At 41.4% G+C, this 14,996-nt stretch overlaps 1 protein-coding gene across 1 annotated transcript in view; it reads right to left on the reverse strand.

Moving 5' to 3' along the window:
* Positions 1-14,996, reverse strand: part of CAP2 (cyclase associated actin cytoskeleton regulatory protein 2) — a 150,456-nt gene that overhangs the window by 120,091 nt on the left and 15,369 nt on the right. The window contains exons 2-3 of the mRNA XM_080654089.1: positions 5,131-5,252; positions 1,152-1,252 (exon numbers count right to left, since the gene is read on the reverse strand). Of these exons, the coding sequence (XP_080510215.1) occupies positions 1,152-1,252; positions 5,131-5,251 (222 nt within the window). The 5' untranslated portion in view covers position 5,252. The remainder of the gene's footprint in view (positions 1-1,151; positions 1,253-5,130; positions 5,253-14,996) is intronic.

The following is a 14,996-nucleotide window of genomic DNA, read 5'->3' on the forward strand; positions in this document are numbered from 1 at the left end:
GTTGCACATAATGTCTAATTGGGGAAGGAGCAAAGCAAGAATCCCTTCTTATGTGTGATTTTTAACCCCAAACCACAACTTTAATCAATAATCAGATTTTATGTGAGTCTAATCTGAAAATGGTTTTGCCAGGACTGTCTCATTGCTGGGAAAGCTATAAGCAGATGGAGTTGGAATTCAATCCTCTGTGACAAACATAGGCAAATGAAAAAGAAGAACCTGGTGATAAACTTGTAGGTTTTTAATTGGTTTGGCTATTGCATTAGATTTTCACCTAAATGCATGCAAATAATGACTAGCCTTAGCGAGGATGCTAAACATTTAAATATGTATTAAAAGTGTCTAAAACTGGAAAGTGATCCTGGATATCATTAAAGGGCTCTACTAACCCAGAGATCATCAAATTCTATGACTTTGCTTTCCTCAAGCTATATATATATATTTAATTGTAGTAAAATACACATAGCATAAAATTTACCATCTTAACCATTATTCTAAGTGTACGCTTTAGTAGTGTTAAGTGCATTCACACTGTTGTGCAACAGATTTCCAGAATGTTTTCTGAAGTTAGTTTGCATCACAAAACTAAAACTCTATACCCATTTAAAAAGTTCCAATTTCTCCCTCTCCCCACCCCTGGCAACTATCTTTCTACCTTCTGTCTCCATGAGTTTGACTACACTGGATACGTTATAAATAGAATGGCACAGCATTTGTCTTCTGTGACTGGCTAATTTCACTTAGCATAATATCCTCAAGGTTTATCTTTATTGTAGCATGTGTCAGAATTCCTTTCCTTTTAGTGGCTGAATAATATTCCCTTGTATACCACATTTTGCTTATCCATTCATGGTCCACAGACACTTGGGTTGCCTCATCTTTTGGCTGTTGGGAATAATGCTGCTGTTAGCATAGGTGTACAAATATCTCTGTGAGACCCTGCTTTTAATTCTTTGGGGAATATATCCAGAAGGGGAATTGCTGGATTGTATGATAATTCCACCTTTAATTATTTTGAGGAACCACTATACTCTTTTCCATACCGGCCACACATTTGACACTCCCACCAGCAGTGCACCAACGTCCCACCCTCTCCTTTCCTTGCCGAATGTGTTATCTTTCCATGCAGGACAGGAGAGGCAAGTACTCACATGAGTTTCCACGTCACCAGCAAGGATCCTACTCTTCTTTAAAAACTCGGCCACCATGCTGTTCATCAGCTTATCAAAGGCTTCCACCGAGGGGGCCACACCTTTGGAGGAAGAACATGTTGTGATTCCCTGGTAGTTTAATGAACAGCTGGTACTGCTTTGCCATGGGGAATATGGAAGTTTAATATCATTCATGCCATTTTCATTCTCTTCACTAAGTCATTCGTTCCTTCAGTCAGTATTTATTACACACTTCTCAAGAGCTCAAGAAAACAATACTTTCCCATTTTTCATTCTCCTCAGTAAGCACTATCATCTACAAAATTTCACTTAATTCTCCCCCAAACTCATGAGGTAAGTAGCACCACCACAGCTTTCCTGATCAGGAAATGGAAATGCAAACAGAGCATGTGTCTTGACCAAAGCCATATGCCACGTAAGAGGCAGATCCAAAATCAGAACCAAGCCTCATTCATCCACAGCCAGTGCACTTCCTTCTAGACTGACCAGACCAGGTGCTGTAATAGCTTTGCCAAGTTACCAATGTTATCCAGGGCAACTAGAAGCTAATATAAACCTTGGGCAAGTGGGAAAAGAAAGCTGATGTCACGCGTTCTGTCCCTTCTTCACCTCCAGGGGAGGAGAGGTGGGCAGGAGAGACTGCTGAGCTACTGCAGAGTAAGTTTGATGTGTCAAATCCCTGTAAAAGCTGTAGTAACAACAGCTCAGCCTGGTGTGCTCTGAACTCTCCCTGCCTCTTAATTCACAGGAAAAATTTGTCCAAGTCCTAGACTTCATATTCCTAATACTGAGAAAGATAATATGGAGAACCTCAGCACTATAGTCTGCTAAAATCCAAACCAAAATCTAGGATTGCCTTTCTCATATTGGACAGAAATATCCAAGCTCATAGATCTGTAAGATAAAGTTTTCCTTCCTTTTCCCCTTTTCCCAGTTGCCCATTTCCACAGGCCCAAAGGATGACTGAAACAGCTGTCTTCAGCTTTCTGTACCTAGTTTAACTTCTAACTTCCAGAACATAAAAGGGGTGCAAGCCCAAAGATTCATGGATTCATTTGGAAACAGGCAAACCTGTTTGTTGGGTGTGGGAGAGGCCAGAGAGGTAGGTCTCTGTTGAGTATTTAAAGTAGTAGAAAGTTTTAGAAATGTGATGGAGAAGTACAATGATAAAAGGGGATATTTTCTGATGGCTTTTCATCACTCAGCTCTGCTCACATCTCCTCCAGGCGGCCTCCAATGACCTGTATTTCTTTGAGCATCCTTTGAGCATTTGTGGCCCTGTATAGTAATGCATTGAGACCAAAGATCCTAGAGGATTAGGACTGTGTACATAATTCATCTTAGATTTTCTTGCACCTATCACAGTGCTTGCCACTTGGCAGGCATGCAACAATATTTCTTCCACTGCTGAGCCAAACTTAGCTGATTGTCAGGGGTAAAAAAAACAACAAACCATAGCAAACACATCATAACACCAGTATCATAAGAAGGCAGTTCTTTGGTCTGTGCATAGATGGATTTGTAATGGACCGGATTCCTTCCAAAAGTTTCTTTTTAAATAAAAAATAATTTTAAGCTCTGGTTATAGCATCATTGTATTGATGATGTTTATATTTAAGGTGAGAGGTTGTTCTTAAGGATTTTTTTCAAAATAGAATTTAGATAACTACCAAAGCTTACTAATTAAGAAGAAATGGAAATGATGTTGTTTAGGATAAGGAAAATGTCTTAAGTATGGATATCATTCAGACATTTTACTAACTATCCTACTTACTAATTATCACTTTGTTTTAAGTAGGATAATAAATTGCTGGCTAAGTTGTTTTAAAAGACCTGACTTTAATAACTGAGAAAATATTTGCTTAAATACTTAAGTAATTTAATTATATACCTTTCAATTTTGCTTAGCCTATTAATTTTCCCAGAGTTTTTTTTAATCCTCACCTGAGGATATGCTTTTATTGACTTTTACAGAAAGGAATGGAGAAACAGAGAGAGAGAGAGAGAGAGCGAGAGAGAGAGAGAGAGAGAGAGAGAGAGATTGGTTCCCTCCCGTACATGCTCTGACCATGGACTGAACCCAAAACCTAGGTATGTGCCCTGGCCTGTAATTGAGCCCACAACCTTTTGGTGAACAGGACTACACTCCAACCAACTGAGCCATCCAGCCAGGGCCCCAGAAAGTTTTTTTAAATAAAGAAAATAAAAAGTGCAGTCTAGTAGCTCTTTGAGTAAGCGAAGTTCAAATTATGGAGGGTTGTTGTTTTTTTTTTGTTGTTTTTTTTTGTTTACTCAACAACACTATGCAATCTCTGGGTAGTTGGATTTAACTTTATTTTATGTATTCACTGGTTTATATTTGTGGCTGGCAATTTTAGAGAAATGTCTTTTGTTCACCAAATGCCAAAGTAATAGGGACACTGAAGAGAACATAAAAATATATTCTTACAAATAAGGTTAACTGAATCTCACAGAGCAACTGTATAGTTAACAAAAAGAGGCTTAAAATGAAATCGTAGATGTGACTCTGTTGATGCGGAAATAACTTACATGCCCCTGGCAGCCTTCCTTTAAATAGCACCCCCTTTCAATGCACTCAGAGCATTTTAATTTTCATTACGTTCAGCGGGAAAAACCAGCCTGCGCATTTGTGCTCACACAGTAATTTTTGTCCCAGGGCATGTAATACAAGGCACAGCTCCAAATATGTCTGAAATTCTAGAAGCACCACTGTGGATCTTGCCTGGTGAAAGCCTTGTTTGGAACCCCCTCTTCCACAAGTCTTTTCTCAGCCCCCAAAGCCTAACAGGATTCAAAATGGGTCAGATAAGGAGGAACCTTATGTGAGACAAGGATAGAGTTGCTAGGTTAAATACACTTAGCCCAGTTAAATTTGAATTTCAGACAAACAATGAATAAATTTTTAGCCTAAGTGTGTACCATGCAGTATCTGGAACACACAACTCCTCGGCCCAAAAAAAGTCAGCTATCTAAAATTCAAATTTAACGAGGTGTCCTGTATTTTTATTTGCTAAATCTGTAAGCTTAGGCAAGAAGAAATTGGAAAAATTACTGTAGATAACTTAGAGAGTTTGCCATACCTCTTATCATGTTAAAGAAATAGTTAATTTTTTTATATTTGCTCACACAGTTTTTAAGATCTATTTTTTTTAAGTGTGGCATTAGCATGTAATTAAAAAAATACTTTTATTGATTTCAGAGAGGAAGAGAGAAGGGGAGAGAGAGCGATAGAAACATCAATGATGAGAGAGAATCATTGATTGGCTGCCTCCTGCACACTCCACACTGGGGATTGAGCCTGCAACCCCGGCATGTGCCCTAACTGGGAATTGAGCTGTGACCTCCTGGTTCATAAGCCAATGCTCAACCACTGAGCCACGCTGGCCGGGCCTTAGCATATATTTTTAAAAGTGTGTTTGGTTAGGAGCAGGCACAGGTAAAACAACGTGATGGGATCATGTCACCAGGAATTCACATTCCGATTCACATCAGGTTCACTCCTTTAAAACTGCAGTTCTTAAATTTAATGACTTGTTCTTTTTAAAATTAAAATCTACAGAATAATAATTCCTTCCAGTTTACATTCCAACTGAGAACATTAGTTTCTTTTTGATAATCACTTAGATAATATATTTAGTCATTGAGTGTGGAAAAGCAGCATAAACACTAAAACCAAAGAATAATGATACTTGGCACATGGATTATGCTCTTAACAGGCGGAGGTACTGGTAATTTTTGTGGAGTGTGTGTTGAAACTTCTTTTCCCTTTCTATTTTTCAGGGATTGCTTGCATCTGGTTAATGTCGTGGTCACATATAAAGGAAGGAGTAGGGAAGTTGAAGAAAGTAGATAGAAATATTTCTTGAGAACTAAGTGATGGGGACAAAATGAAGTGACCCACGTAGAGATGGGTAATGACAACAGTTTGTGGTCCTACCTCCGTTGACACCGTTAATTTCCCCACAGTTCCCAGGAGGCCGGTGTGACACCGCAGGCAGCAACTCCAGTCGGCCAACTGCCCGTTCCAGTCTCTCCACCAATCCCTGCATCGCCTCCATTCTGGAAGACGGGAACAAACAGAGGCCATGTGAGCTCAGGCAGGATTAGCAAGCTGACACCATCACACTTAGCAGTGGCAAGAAGGAAAATAAAAATTGCTGGAAAGGGCTTTAATTGCCTAGAGAGTATTGCTACGTGTCAGGGAAATATGTGAAAAGCAAAAGAACATACAAATTGGAACAAAAAGCAACCGCAGATTTTATTGAGCTTATTCAATTCAGTGACTTTTACAAGCCCCTCATGCAAAACACATTCACTCTCTTGACAGCATTATCAAGTGTCTCCTTGGGTGCTTCTTTGAGCTATGATACAATCTGTGTCTACCAGTTACTTAAAAGCCCAGGAATATATATTCACAATTAATATTGTCAACTCTGATTGCTAATGGTGGGAGGATACTTTAATCAGTTCCAATAATTCTTTCTGTTAAAGTATAATTCTGCAGGGGACACTAAACCCTTGTTTACTTAGTTACCTTAAACCAAACAGCACAGCCCAGGAGAACTGTGAGTTTATGAGACTGTGCATCATTGAGGAGCCAACAGAGGTCATTGCCTCCAGAGCGAATTGTCTTCTACCTGCTATTAGTGTGTTTCAGGGTTCTGTTGCTAAATTTTTTAAAATTGCAATTATTTTGAATGGTGGGTATTTTAATTTAAAATATCCAAGGTGGTTATTTCCCTTTGATGTTGGTTGTTTTTAGACAAAATTCAGTTTTAGGTGCAGTAGTTTTTGGAGACAGCGATCTTGAGTTACCCAACACTCTTGGCTGAAATAAGCTGGCTTTGAGGTTGGCTAAGGAACTGGGAGTAAAAGTGAGGCTGGGTATCTATCCATCCTTCCTGCTTCCAAACAGATGTTAGATAGCCACTCTGAGTATACATAAGGTGAGTCCCTTAGAATTACTGACCCTGGAATGTAATGTTATTAAGGCAGCCTCTGAGGAATGGAACCCAAGCTCGTTTGGCCAGATTTATGAGATCCAGCTAATAGGTGCCATAACTCTGACCATACGAAACTATGGTCTTGGCAAAATCAGGCTGCTGCCTCAGAGAGAGTAATAAGGCCTCATCTCAGGGTCTGCACTTCTCACTGTTAGGAACTTTCCAAGCATCGTTCTGAGCCACAGAGGATGACACGCTCCTGCATCTCAGACAACACTGCCCAAACGTGGGTAAGTTTTATTGCTCTAAGATGTGTAACTCTTTTCTCTTTTTGCCCAGAAGGCACTTCTCTTTCGTATTTTGTAGTCTCTTAGTTTTGAGCTTAAATGTAATGACTTGCCATTGCCTTATTTTAAAAACAAGGTTATACTTATCAAAGCACATGGATAACTCGGGAATTCTGCATCCAAATGTCAGATGGTTACCAGACACAGATGGGGAAGGCTCACTGTCTATTTTGGAAAGTCATCTCCTCTAAAATTGCCAGGAGCTACTCTTTCAAAATATGGGGCAGTGTTCTCTGCATGGCCGAAATCAGCATCTAATCCCAAGGGCACTCAAAATTAGAAGTTTCTCATCTATTCTCTTCCTCTTAACATCAGAGTTTTTGCTTCCATCTCAAGTGAAAAAAAAAAAATGGAAGAAGAAAATTAAATCCATTACGTAAGCTTGTGAGGGAACTGGTTATCCTGTAGGTAGGTGGGTGAAGGCCATTGGAGAAATGATAAAAGCCCCTCTAATCTTTTAATAGTTGCCCATCTGTTCACAGTTATCTATGTTCCCTGTTACTCAACTTGCCAAATGTTACCACCATAGACCAAGCCCACACTGAAAAAGAATGTGTTTGCTTTCCTAGCGAGCTCTCTGTCCCCCAACAGAAAAACACCAAGTACCTCCAGTTGTCCCAGAGCTGTTTGGGGAAGGCCTGTTACATTTCACACATTGGATTGCTGTCCCTGACTGTGGCTTAATCAGCTTCCCAGACAAGACCCAAACCACACATTATCTAATAGTGCTTCATATGTTGAAAGACAATAGGAGTTAGCCCATAAACTACACGGCTGGGCAGACTGGTGTGGAATGCAGTCTAAAAGTGAATCAGATGTCACTTCATGTGAAATCACCATGAACTGAAGACTTGCCACAGCCTCATAAGAGGTCAAAATGCAACTTCATGCAAGGAAGCTAGAAAGATGCTGCTGGGCTTAAAATTTTAGAACAGTTTCTAGGAGAAATGGAAGAACAAATAAAAGAAAAAATACACCAAGATCTGAAAAACACACGTTAGTATTCCCCAAAAATATGGCAGGGTCCAAGATGGCTATGCCCTCTTCTTTCAAACACACACACACACACACACACACACACACACACACACACACACACACACACCACACACTTCTCCCCACATGCGTCCTCAGCTGCTAGTCTGGCTCTCAAGAATGAAGAAAGAACGGAGCTGCAGATTCTCCAAATTCTTCCCAGGCAATTCCATTAGCCTTGGTTTTTCAAAATGGATTTAGCCAAGTTTTGATGAGGAGGTGGGAGCCAGGAATTAAGAATTAGACTGAGGAAATGGATAGGGCAGTCAAAGCAAATGCAGACAGCTAGATCAAGCTATGGAATGAGTCAGGGTCAGTGGACAGAGGATGTGGATCAGGAAGCCAGCAAAGAAGGGAAAAGGGCAAGATGGTGGATGTAAGATATTCTGGGAATTGGATGAGACACCAAGAGAAGCCAGATGTACAGCTGGAGAATCAAGAGATTGGGTTAGATGCTGCTGCTCAGATTTTCTACTCAAGTACTAGCTAACCTTGAGGATAAACACCAATGTTTGACCAGAGTGTGAGGGTGAGCTAAAGAAAAAGGTGGAGGAACACAGAACTTCACAACTTTCTCTTTTTAATGTTTTAGGAAATGATACTTGAGGCTAATCTTAATTCTTTGTTTTGCATTATTTTTTGAGTATTTTCTTTTGAGTTTCTCTACAATGAGAAGTATAACTTATCCTTGCTTGTCCTTTTTTTCTTACTGTATTTGAATTTCTCCTTCATGCTACATTTTTTATAGTTTTTTTAAAACAATGTATTTTATTGATTTTTTACAGAGAGGAAAGGAGAGGGATAGAGAGTTAGAAACATCGATGAGAGAGAAACATTGATCAGCTGCCTCCTGCACACCCCCTACTGGGGATGTGCCCGCAACCAAAGTACATGCCCTTGACCGGAATCGAACTCAGGACCCTTGAGTCCGCAGACCGACACTCTATCCATTGAGCCAAACCGGTTAGGGCCATGTTTTATAGTTTAATTTTTATTTTTATCAAAGCCAAACATGAACAGATGTAGAGTCAATAGTTCTGCAAAGCTTATGACAAAACAAAACAGTCCCCTGACTGCCTCCTTCCATTCTTTGATTTGAGAATCAACCATTTGCAATTATTTTAGCTGTTTACTTTAGTACTCCTTATCCTATCTAATGAAGAGGGAATATGCAAATTGACCATTACACCATAACAAGATGGCTGTGCCCACAGTGGAGGCAGGGATTCTCGTAATGAGCCTTCATGAGCAATCAGCAGAAACCTGAGGCTGTGCCCCTTGCCTGATGGGGCTTGACAGGGGACCTCAGGCTGTGCCCCCCACCCGGCAGGGCTTGATGGGGAACCTCAGGCCGCACCACCTGCCCCGGTGCTGGGCCGGGGTACCTCAGGCCACACCCCCACCCTGGCGCCGGGATGGAGGACCTGAGGCTGCACCCCCCACCCTGGTGTCAGGCCAGGGGACCTGAAGCCGTGCCCCCCGCCATGCGGGGCTTGATGGGGGATCTGAGGCCACACTTCCCACCTGCGGAGCTTGACCGGGGACCTCAGGCCATGCCCCCCACCCAGCGGGTCTTGATGGGGGACCTCAGGCCGCGCCCCCCACCTGGTGGGGCTGCGCCTTTCACCCCGGGCTGGGGGACCTGAGGCCGCACCCCCTGCCCTGGCGCCTGGCCAGGGGACCTCAGGCCACACCCTCTGCCCCAGTGCTGGGCCGGGGGACCTGAGGGTGCTCTGGGGGACCTGAGGTTGCACCTCTTGCCCAGTGGGGCTTGATGGGGGACTGAGGCTGTGTCCCCCACCCAGCGCTGGGCCAGAGGACCTGAGGTTGTGCCCCCCCCCTGGCAGGGCTTGATGTGGGTGGGCCAGGCTGAGTTTAGATCTCGCCCAATGGGGGTGGGGCTGGCCAGGTCTGGGTCTCACAATTTTGAGGTGTACGTGGGTGGGCAGGGACTTGACTCTGGGTCCCGTGGCACACCCCAGACTCTGACAGGAGGAAGATTTTCATATACATTTTACTAATTTTCTTTCATCTCTGACACTTCTATTATAGAGAAAGGGCAAATAGCAATATTAAAATATTTCCTCTAATTAATTCCCTTTCAATGCGCATGAATTTTGTGCACCGGGTCACTAGTTTCTAAATAATATACTTATAATTCTATGTCTTGTTTGCTTTCTTCACTTTCAGACATCATCCACTGAGTTCCCACCAAAAACAAAAGGGAGTACTGTTCTCTTGCCCCATCCCCACAAGCACATACACGCACATTTCCTTTTATCCCATTCTCCCAATACTGTTATATCTCAATTTTTATGTGACAAATAATCAGTGTTAATACAGTTAGGACTATTCACAGCTAAGTCATGATTTTCACTTTTTGCATAGCTTGTTTTCTTAAAGCCATGCTTTTCAGCTTCTCAGTTGTCTACACACTTAAAAAAATTAATCATCTCCAAAATCTTCCCCCAGTTGTGTAAGTCCACTTTCAACGGGACCAACCACATCTGGAATTCTTAGTTCTTTCTTCTCAGAGTTATCTCTTCTGGAGAATTACTCCAACTACACGGTTGTTCTGTAGGCCTGCTGCACATCTGTAACCTGGGACCTGACTTCACTGTCACTGAAGGTGAACAGAGAAATCATCCTAGGGATTTCTCTCTCCCACTCCTTATGTGCTATTTCCTGTTTTCCAGACTCTATATCCTCCTCTTTCTTGGTGTACTTCCTTAATTGGAAAGAGCATTGTCTTCTAAAAAAAGGTACATGAAAGGTGAATTTTTTTGAGATTTTGCATGCCTGAAAATGTCTTTTTTTTTCTCTCTCTCTCACACCTGATTGGTGAGTAGGCTGAGTATAGAATTGCAGGCTGGAAATTTTCCTCAGGATTTTAAAAGCATTGCTCCAATGTCTTCTAGCTCCCTAGGTTACTGTGGAGAAGTCCAAGCCATTCTGATTCTTCATCCTTGGGATATTACCTGTGTTTTCTCTCTGGAGGAAGTTTTTGGGATTCTTCTCATTGTCCCCAGTGTTTAGAACTTTTATGATAACATACTTTGTTGTTGATCAAAAATTCTCCTTATAAATGATTTTCAAGAGGTGTAGAAAAGGTAGGAAAATAGGCATTGCATATTGTATGTCTCTGGGTGAGTTTATAAACCAAAGTCTTGAGTGTTGTTTTTTTTTCAAATAAAGAAGTTAGCATTCTAAATATTTAAACAATTCAAACATCTCTCATACCAAATTTCATACATTTACAAATATTTCATACACTTCAACAAGAATATAGCCTGTAAGTATTCTCAAAGGCATCTCTGAGAATAATAAGGTGTCTTGGAATAATAAGCTATCCTAGAAACATTATCGTAGGAGAAAAGATAGCTATCATAATAAAAAATTTTTTTTTGCTTCATTGGTCATTTTATAGAACCCATCCTCAAAGTACAGGAATTTGGTTCCTAACACTGTCCAATGGCCAATGTTATACCAACAGTACCATGACTAAGCTTAAAGCACTGAGGCAGAGAGCGTGCACACATTTCTATCCTTCTCATAGCAGTTTCTAGAAAGGCAGAGTTTCCAACACTTTCAAACATTTTATAAGATCTCAATTGTTTTGCCCATTTTTAACTAGGGTGGTATAGAGGCTTTGGAATCACTAGCTGGGAGACTCTGGGAAGAGAGCTTAATTTTACTTTGTTTTAGTTACTACCTATACATAGAGTTCATGGAAGTATGCATATGAAGACATGCAAAGAATGGCACATGGTCAGTGATAAACCTGCTAGCTACTGCTATGAAGACATCCCATCTCATTTTGCTTTCCATGGGATTAGTTAGATCTACATACTGCTACATCAAGTCTTCAGAGATTTGCAATGTTCAGCAATCATAGATCTGGCCAAGGAAAATGAGTAGCTGAAAAGTTTAGGTTATTATTATTACATTATTATTTATTATCATTATTATTTTCAACATTTCATTTCTCCAAAGGAGGTTTTCTCAAATCTATGTGTAATGGTTATTATGAAATGAAAAATTGGCTATGTAATTAGTACTTTTTTAGTCATATATTTCCCCCTAAACATTTTTATGATTATTCTTTTGCTTTTAAATTGTCCCCTGCAAAGGACACAAGCATAATGTCTGTGGAATCATTTTTGGAAAATAACACTCCTTCGTCCCTCATATATTGCACCCAAACCATCTTATTATGCTCAGGGTCTACTAAGGCCCTACCTACTCATTCTAACCAGTTATAAAAAGCAGCTTTCATAGTCACTTTGAAAATTGACACCCCATGGCCCAGAATAAATGGTGATAAGCCCAGAGTAACAGCCTGTTTGTCTGTATACCCTCTGGTGCCTGTAAGACATACTGTCCAATTAAAATACCGCCTCATGCTGTCTTTTCTGCCAGCACATGCACACCTTGCCTCCCAAGGAGATTAGTCCAAGCTTTTCATGGGCTGATTCTCCTTGTATCTCCCACTGAGTCTGCATGCTGCCATGTACATGGAGAATTCTATAAATACTTTCTGATTGACTAATTAATTGGCTACCACTCACAGCCTTTCCTCACCTGCCCACATCCTGGCATAATCTCAGATCAGGCGGAAAGCCAACTTTTCATGGGAGAAATGTCCATGTGAAAGAAGATACTAGATTAGTTTTCCCACTTAAAACCATAGTGATGCCCTGGCTGGTGTGTTGTCCTGTACACCCAGGAGTTGCCAGTTCAGTTCCCAGGTTGCAGTATTGATCCCCAGTGGGGATGGTGGGGGAGGCAGCCAATGGATGTTTCTCTCTCTCTCTCCCTCTCCCTTCCTCTCTCTAAAAATCAATTTAAAATCTTTAAAACAAACAAACAAACAAACAAACCAAAACCACAAAGGCTTCCTGCCCTGCCTTCACTTAAAGGGGCACACTTGCCCCCTCTAATGTAAACCTTAGGCTTTTTCATGGTTCCTCCTTCTTTTTTAGGATTTCAAACATTTTAAAACTACATTGTCCAAAGGATTTTTGTTTTTGTGTTTGTTTGTTTGTTTGTTTTGTAAATCCTTCAGAGCAAGTTCTTAAGACAAGTAGAGCAGAAAGCTACTGTGGTAACTTTTTCACGTTAATAAAAGGGCTGGGTCTTCAGGGTGTTTGGGTTGCTAGTTTAAAGCTCTCCTTACAAAGGTGCAGGAATAATTGTGGTGAGAGTTTCTCTTCTGATTCCGTAAGGGAGACCCAGGTCCAGTGGATTTCAAAGATCATAAGACGAAGATTAACTTCGAAAATAGACTTGAAGTGACTAGGAAATTGAAGACTTTCAAATCTTGTTTCATGGTGGGGCTGGGCAGCAGGTTTTTAAGTGAGCTCTCTGCAAATAATAAAGTTGCAATAGGCTACTTTCTTGATAATTCCATCCAATTTAAAAAATGTTGTTAAACTACCATCAGACTAGACTGTCCTGGATTGTTAAATTCTCTTTACCATGACTATATTAATTTTTTTTTTCAGGAAGATCTTGTGATTCAGTCTTACTAACCCGAATAATAGAATGTATAGAAAAACAAACAATGGTATTCATTCATTCATTTATTCAGTGACTATCTCACTGAATATGCTTGCTTCATTCATTCAGTTAGTCTCCACGACCTGCTAAGCACAATGCTCATATCTAGAAAATCAGGAGTGATTAAAATACTCTTGCTCAGAAGCAGACCCTGCTTGGTCATGCCAAAGAATTATTGAATTATTTCACTAAGAGACACATTCCTGTTGCCAAGGTCCCTGCCTTCATGTCTTTTGCTTACTCTCCCACAGAGCATTTCTAGAGCCAGCTTCTTACCAAACAGAAAAGACAAAAAAGGCACTGTTTTCTTTTTATTGCAAAGAAGTTCCAAGAGTGGTTGAGCTTTGAAATAGTGTAATCAGAATACAAGAGATCAGAGAGTTATACAGGAAAAGAACACTTAAAATTTTTCACAAAACTGGAGAGAACATCTATGAAATCCTGATTGGCCATTTGCTTAATGTCCCACTACAGAGAAAATAAGCAAATCTTCAGTTGGATTTTCAAAAGGACCTCACTCCAGCTCTCTGTACCTTGTCAGGCTCCTGAGATCCAGTCACAGAGATGACCCTCTCCCTCCTATACATGCCCACCCCCCCTCGCCCCAATCTCTCCTCTATGCTGTGGTTCTGCTGTTTCCACTGCCTCAGGGTCCTTCCTGGCACTGCTGCACCCGCTTTCCAAACCTCAACTTCTCTGAGGAGTCATTCAGCATCCCACAAATCAGAGGTAACTTCCCTCCAGGTATTAACTTCCTGTCATCTTCATCAAATCCAGAGTAGACTGCAGAAGGTAAAATAAGCAACCACATACAGAAATTACCTCCTCATCCATTTGCCCTCTGTACTCTGGTGGCTCCACTCCTCAGAACCAACCCTGATCATTCTCATATCATAAACATTTCTCTTCGAGGTTGGAATCTATGAAGATAAGAGGCTCGGGTTTACAACTTGAGGTAGTGCAAAAAGCATTTTCTGGCATCAGAGAATCTTAATTTGAGACCCTGCCCCTTAATTGCCAGCATAATGCCCCTCACTTCTAAAACACAAACTCTTTCCTTCTTCCTTCATATGCACATGTGTGAGCTCTGTTCTGTGCTGGTTGCTGGGGCTGCACAGGTGAATGAGACTCAGCGTCTGTCTTACAGGCACCATGATCTCCTCGAGGAGAGGACAGTTTGGCTGTTGGGGGCAGGCCAGCACTCTAGGACACCAGGCTGCAGGGAACTGGGTAATTTCAGCAGGAAAGAGCCCAATGAGAACTGAGACCCTGGCGGGAATCTAAGTATATCTTGAAGGCTTGCTTTGTGCCTTGATTTGGGGTGGTGAGACTGGGTAAGGACACAGCCATAAAGTCATAGGTTGTGAAGGCTGAGTGGAACCAGGACAGACCCCTATCCCACTCCCCTATCCTGAAGTGGGAATTCGTTTAGCTAAGTGTGAAGTAAGGACCCTTCATGGAAAAGCAGCTCCCTCCCCAAACCCTGCCATGACCCTTTCTAGGCTCCAATGTTGTTGGGGAAGCTCTTTCTATTCCTGTGTCCCCACGCTGCCCTTCTGCTCTTGTTAGGCCACTGCGGAGGAAGAGGTCAAAAAGGAGCTCCCCAAGAGGTGGCACTGGGAAAAGCAGAGCCATGGAGATGCCGCCGGACAGGTGACTGCAGCACGGGCAGGGCTTTCATGGGCCTTTTGCCCCTCCCAAAAGTAATATACCGCTCTCCTTTATCCAGAATATATAAAGAACTCTTAAACTCAATAATAAGACCAACACTCCAATTTAAAAATGGGCAAAATATTGTATAGACATTTCCCCAATAGTACATATAAAGACATTCCATATTAATAGTCATTAGAGAAAGTGAAATACAAATCAAAACCACAAAATATCACTTCATACCCAGTAGGATGGCTACAACCAAA

This window comes from Plecotus auritus (genome assembly GCF_963455305.1).
Source record: "Plecotus auritus genome assembly, chromosome: 2".
Taxonomy (NCBI): domain Eukaryota; kingdom Metazoa; phylum Chordata; class Mammalia; order Chiroptera; family Vespertilionidae; genus Plecotus; species Plecotus auritus.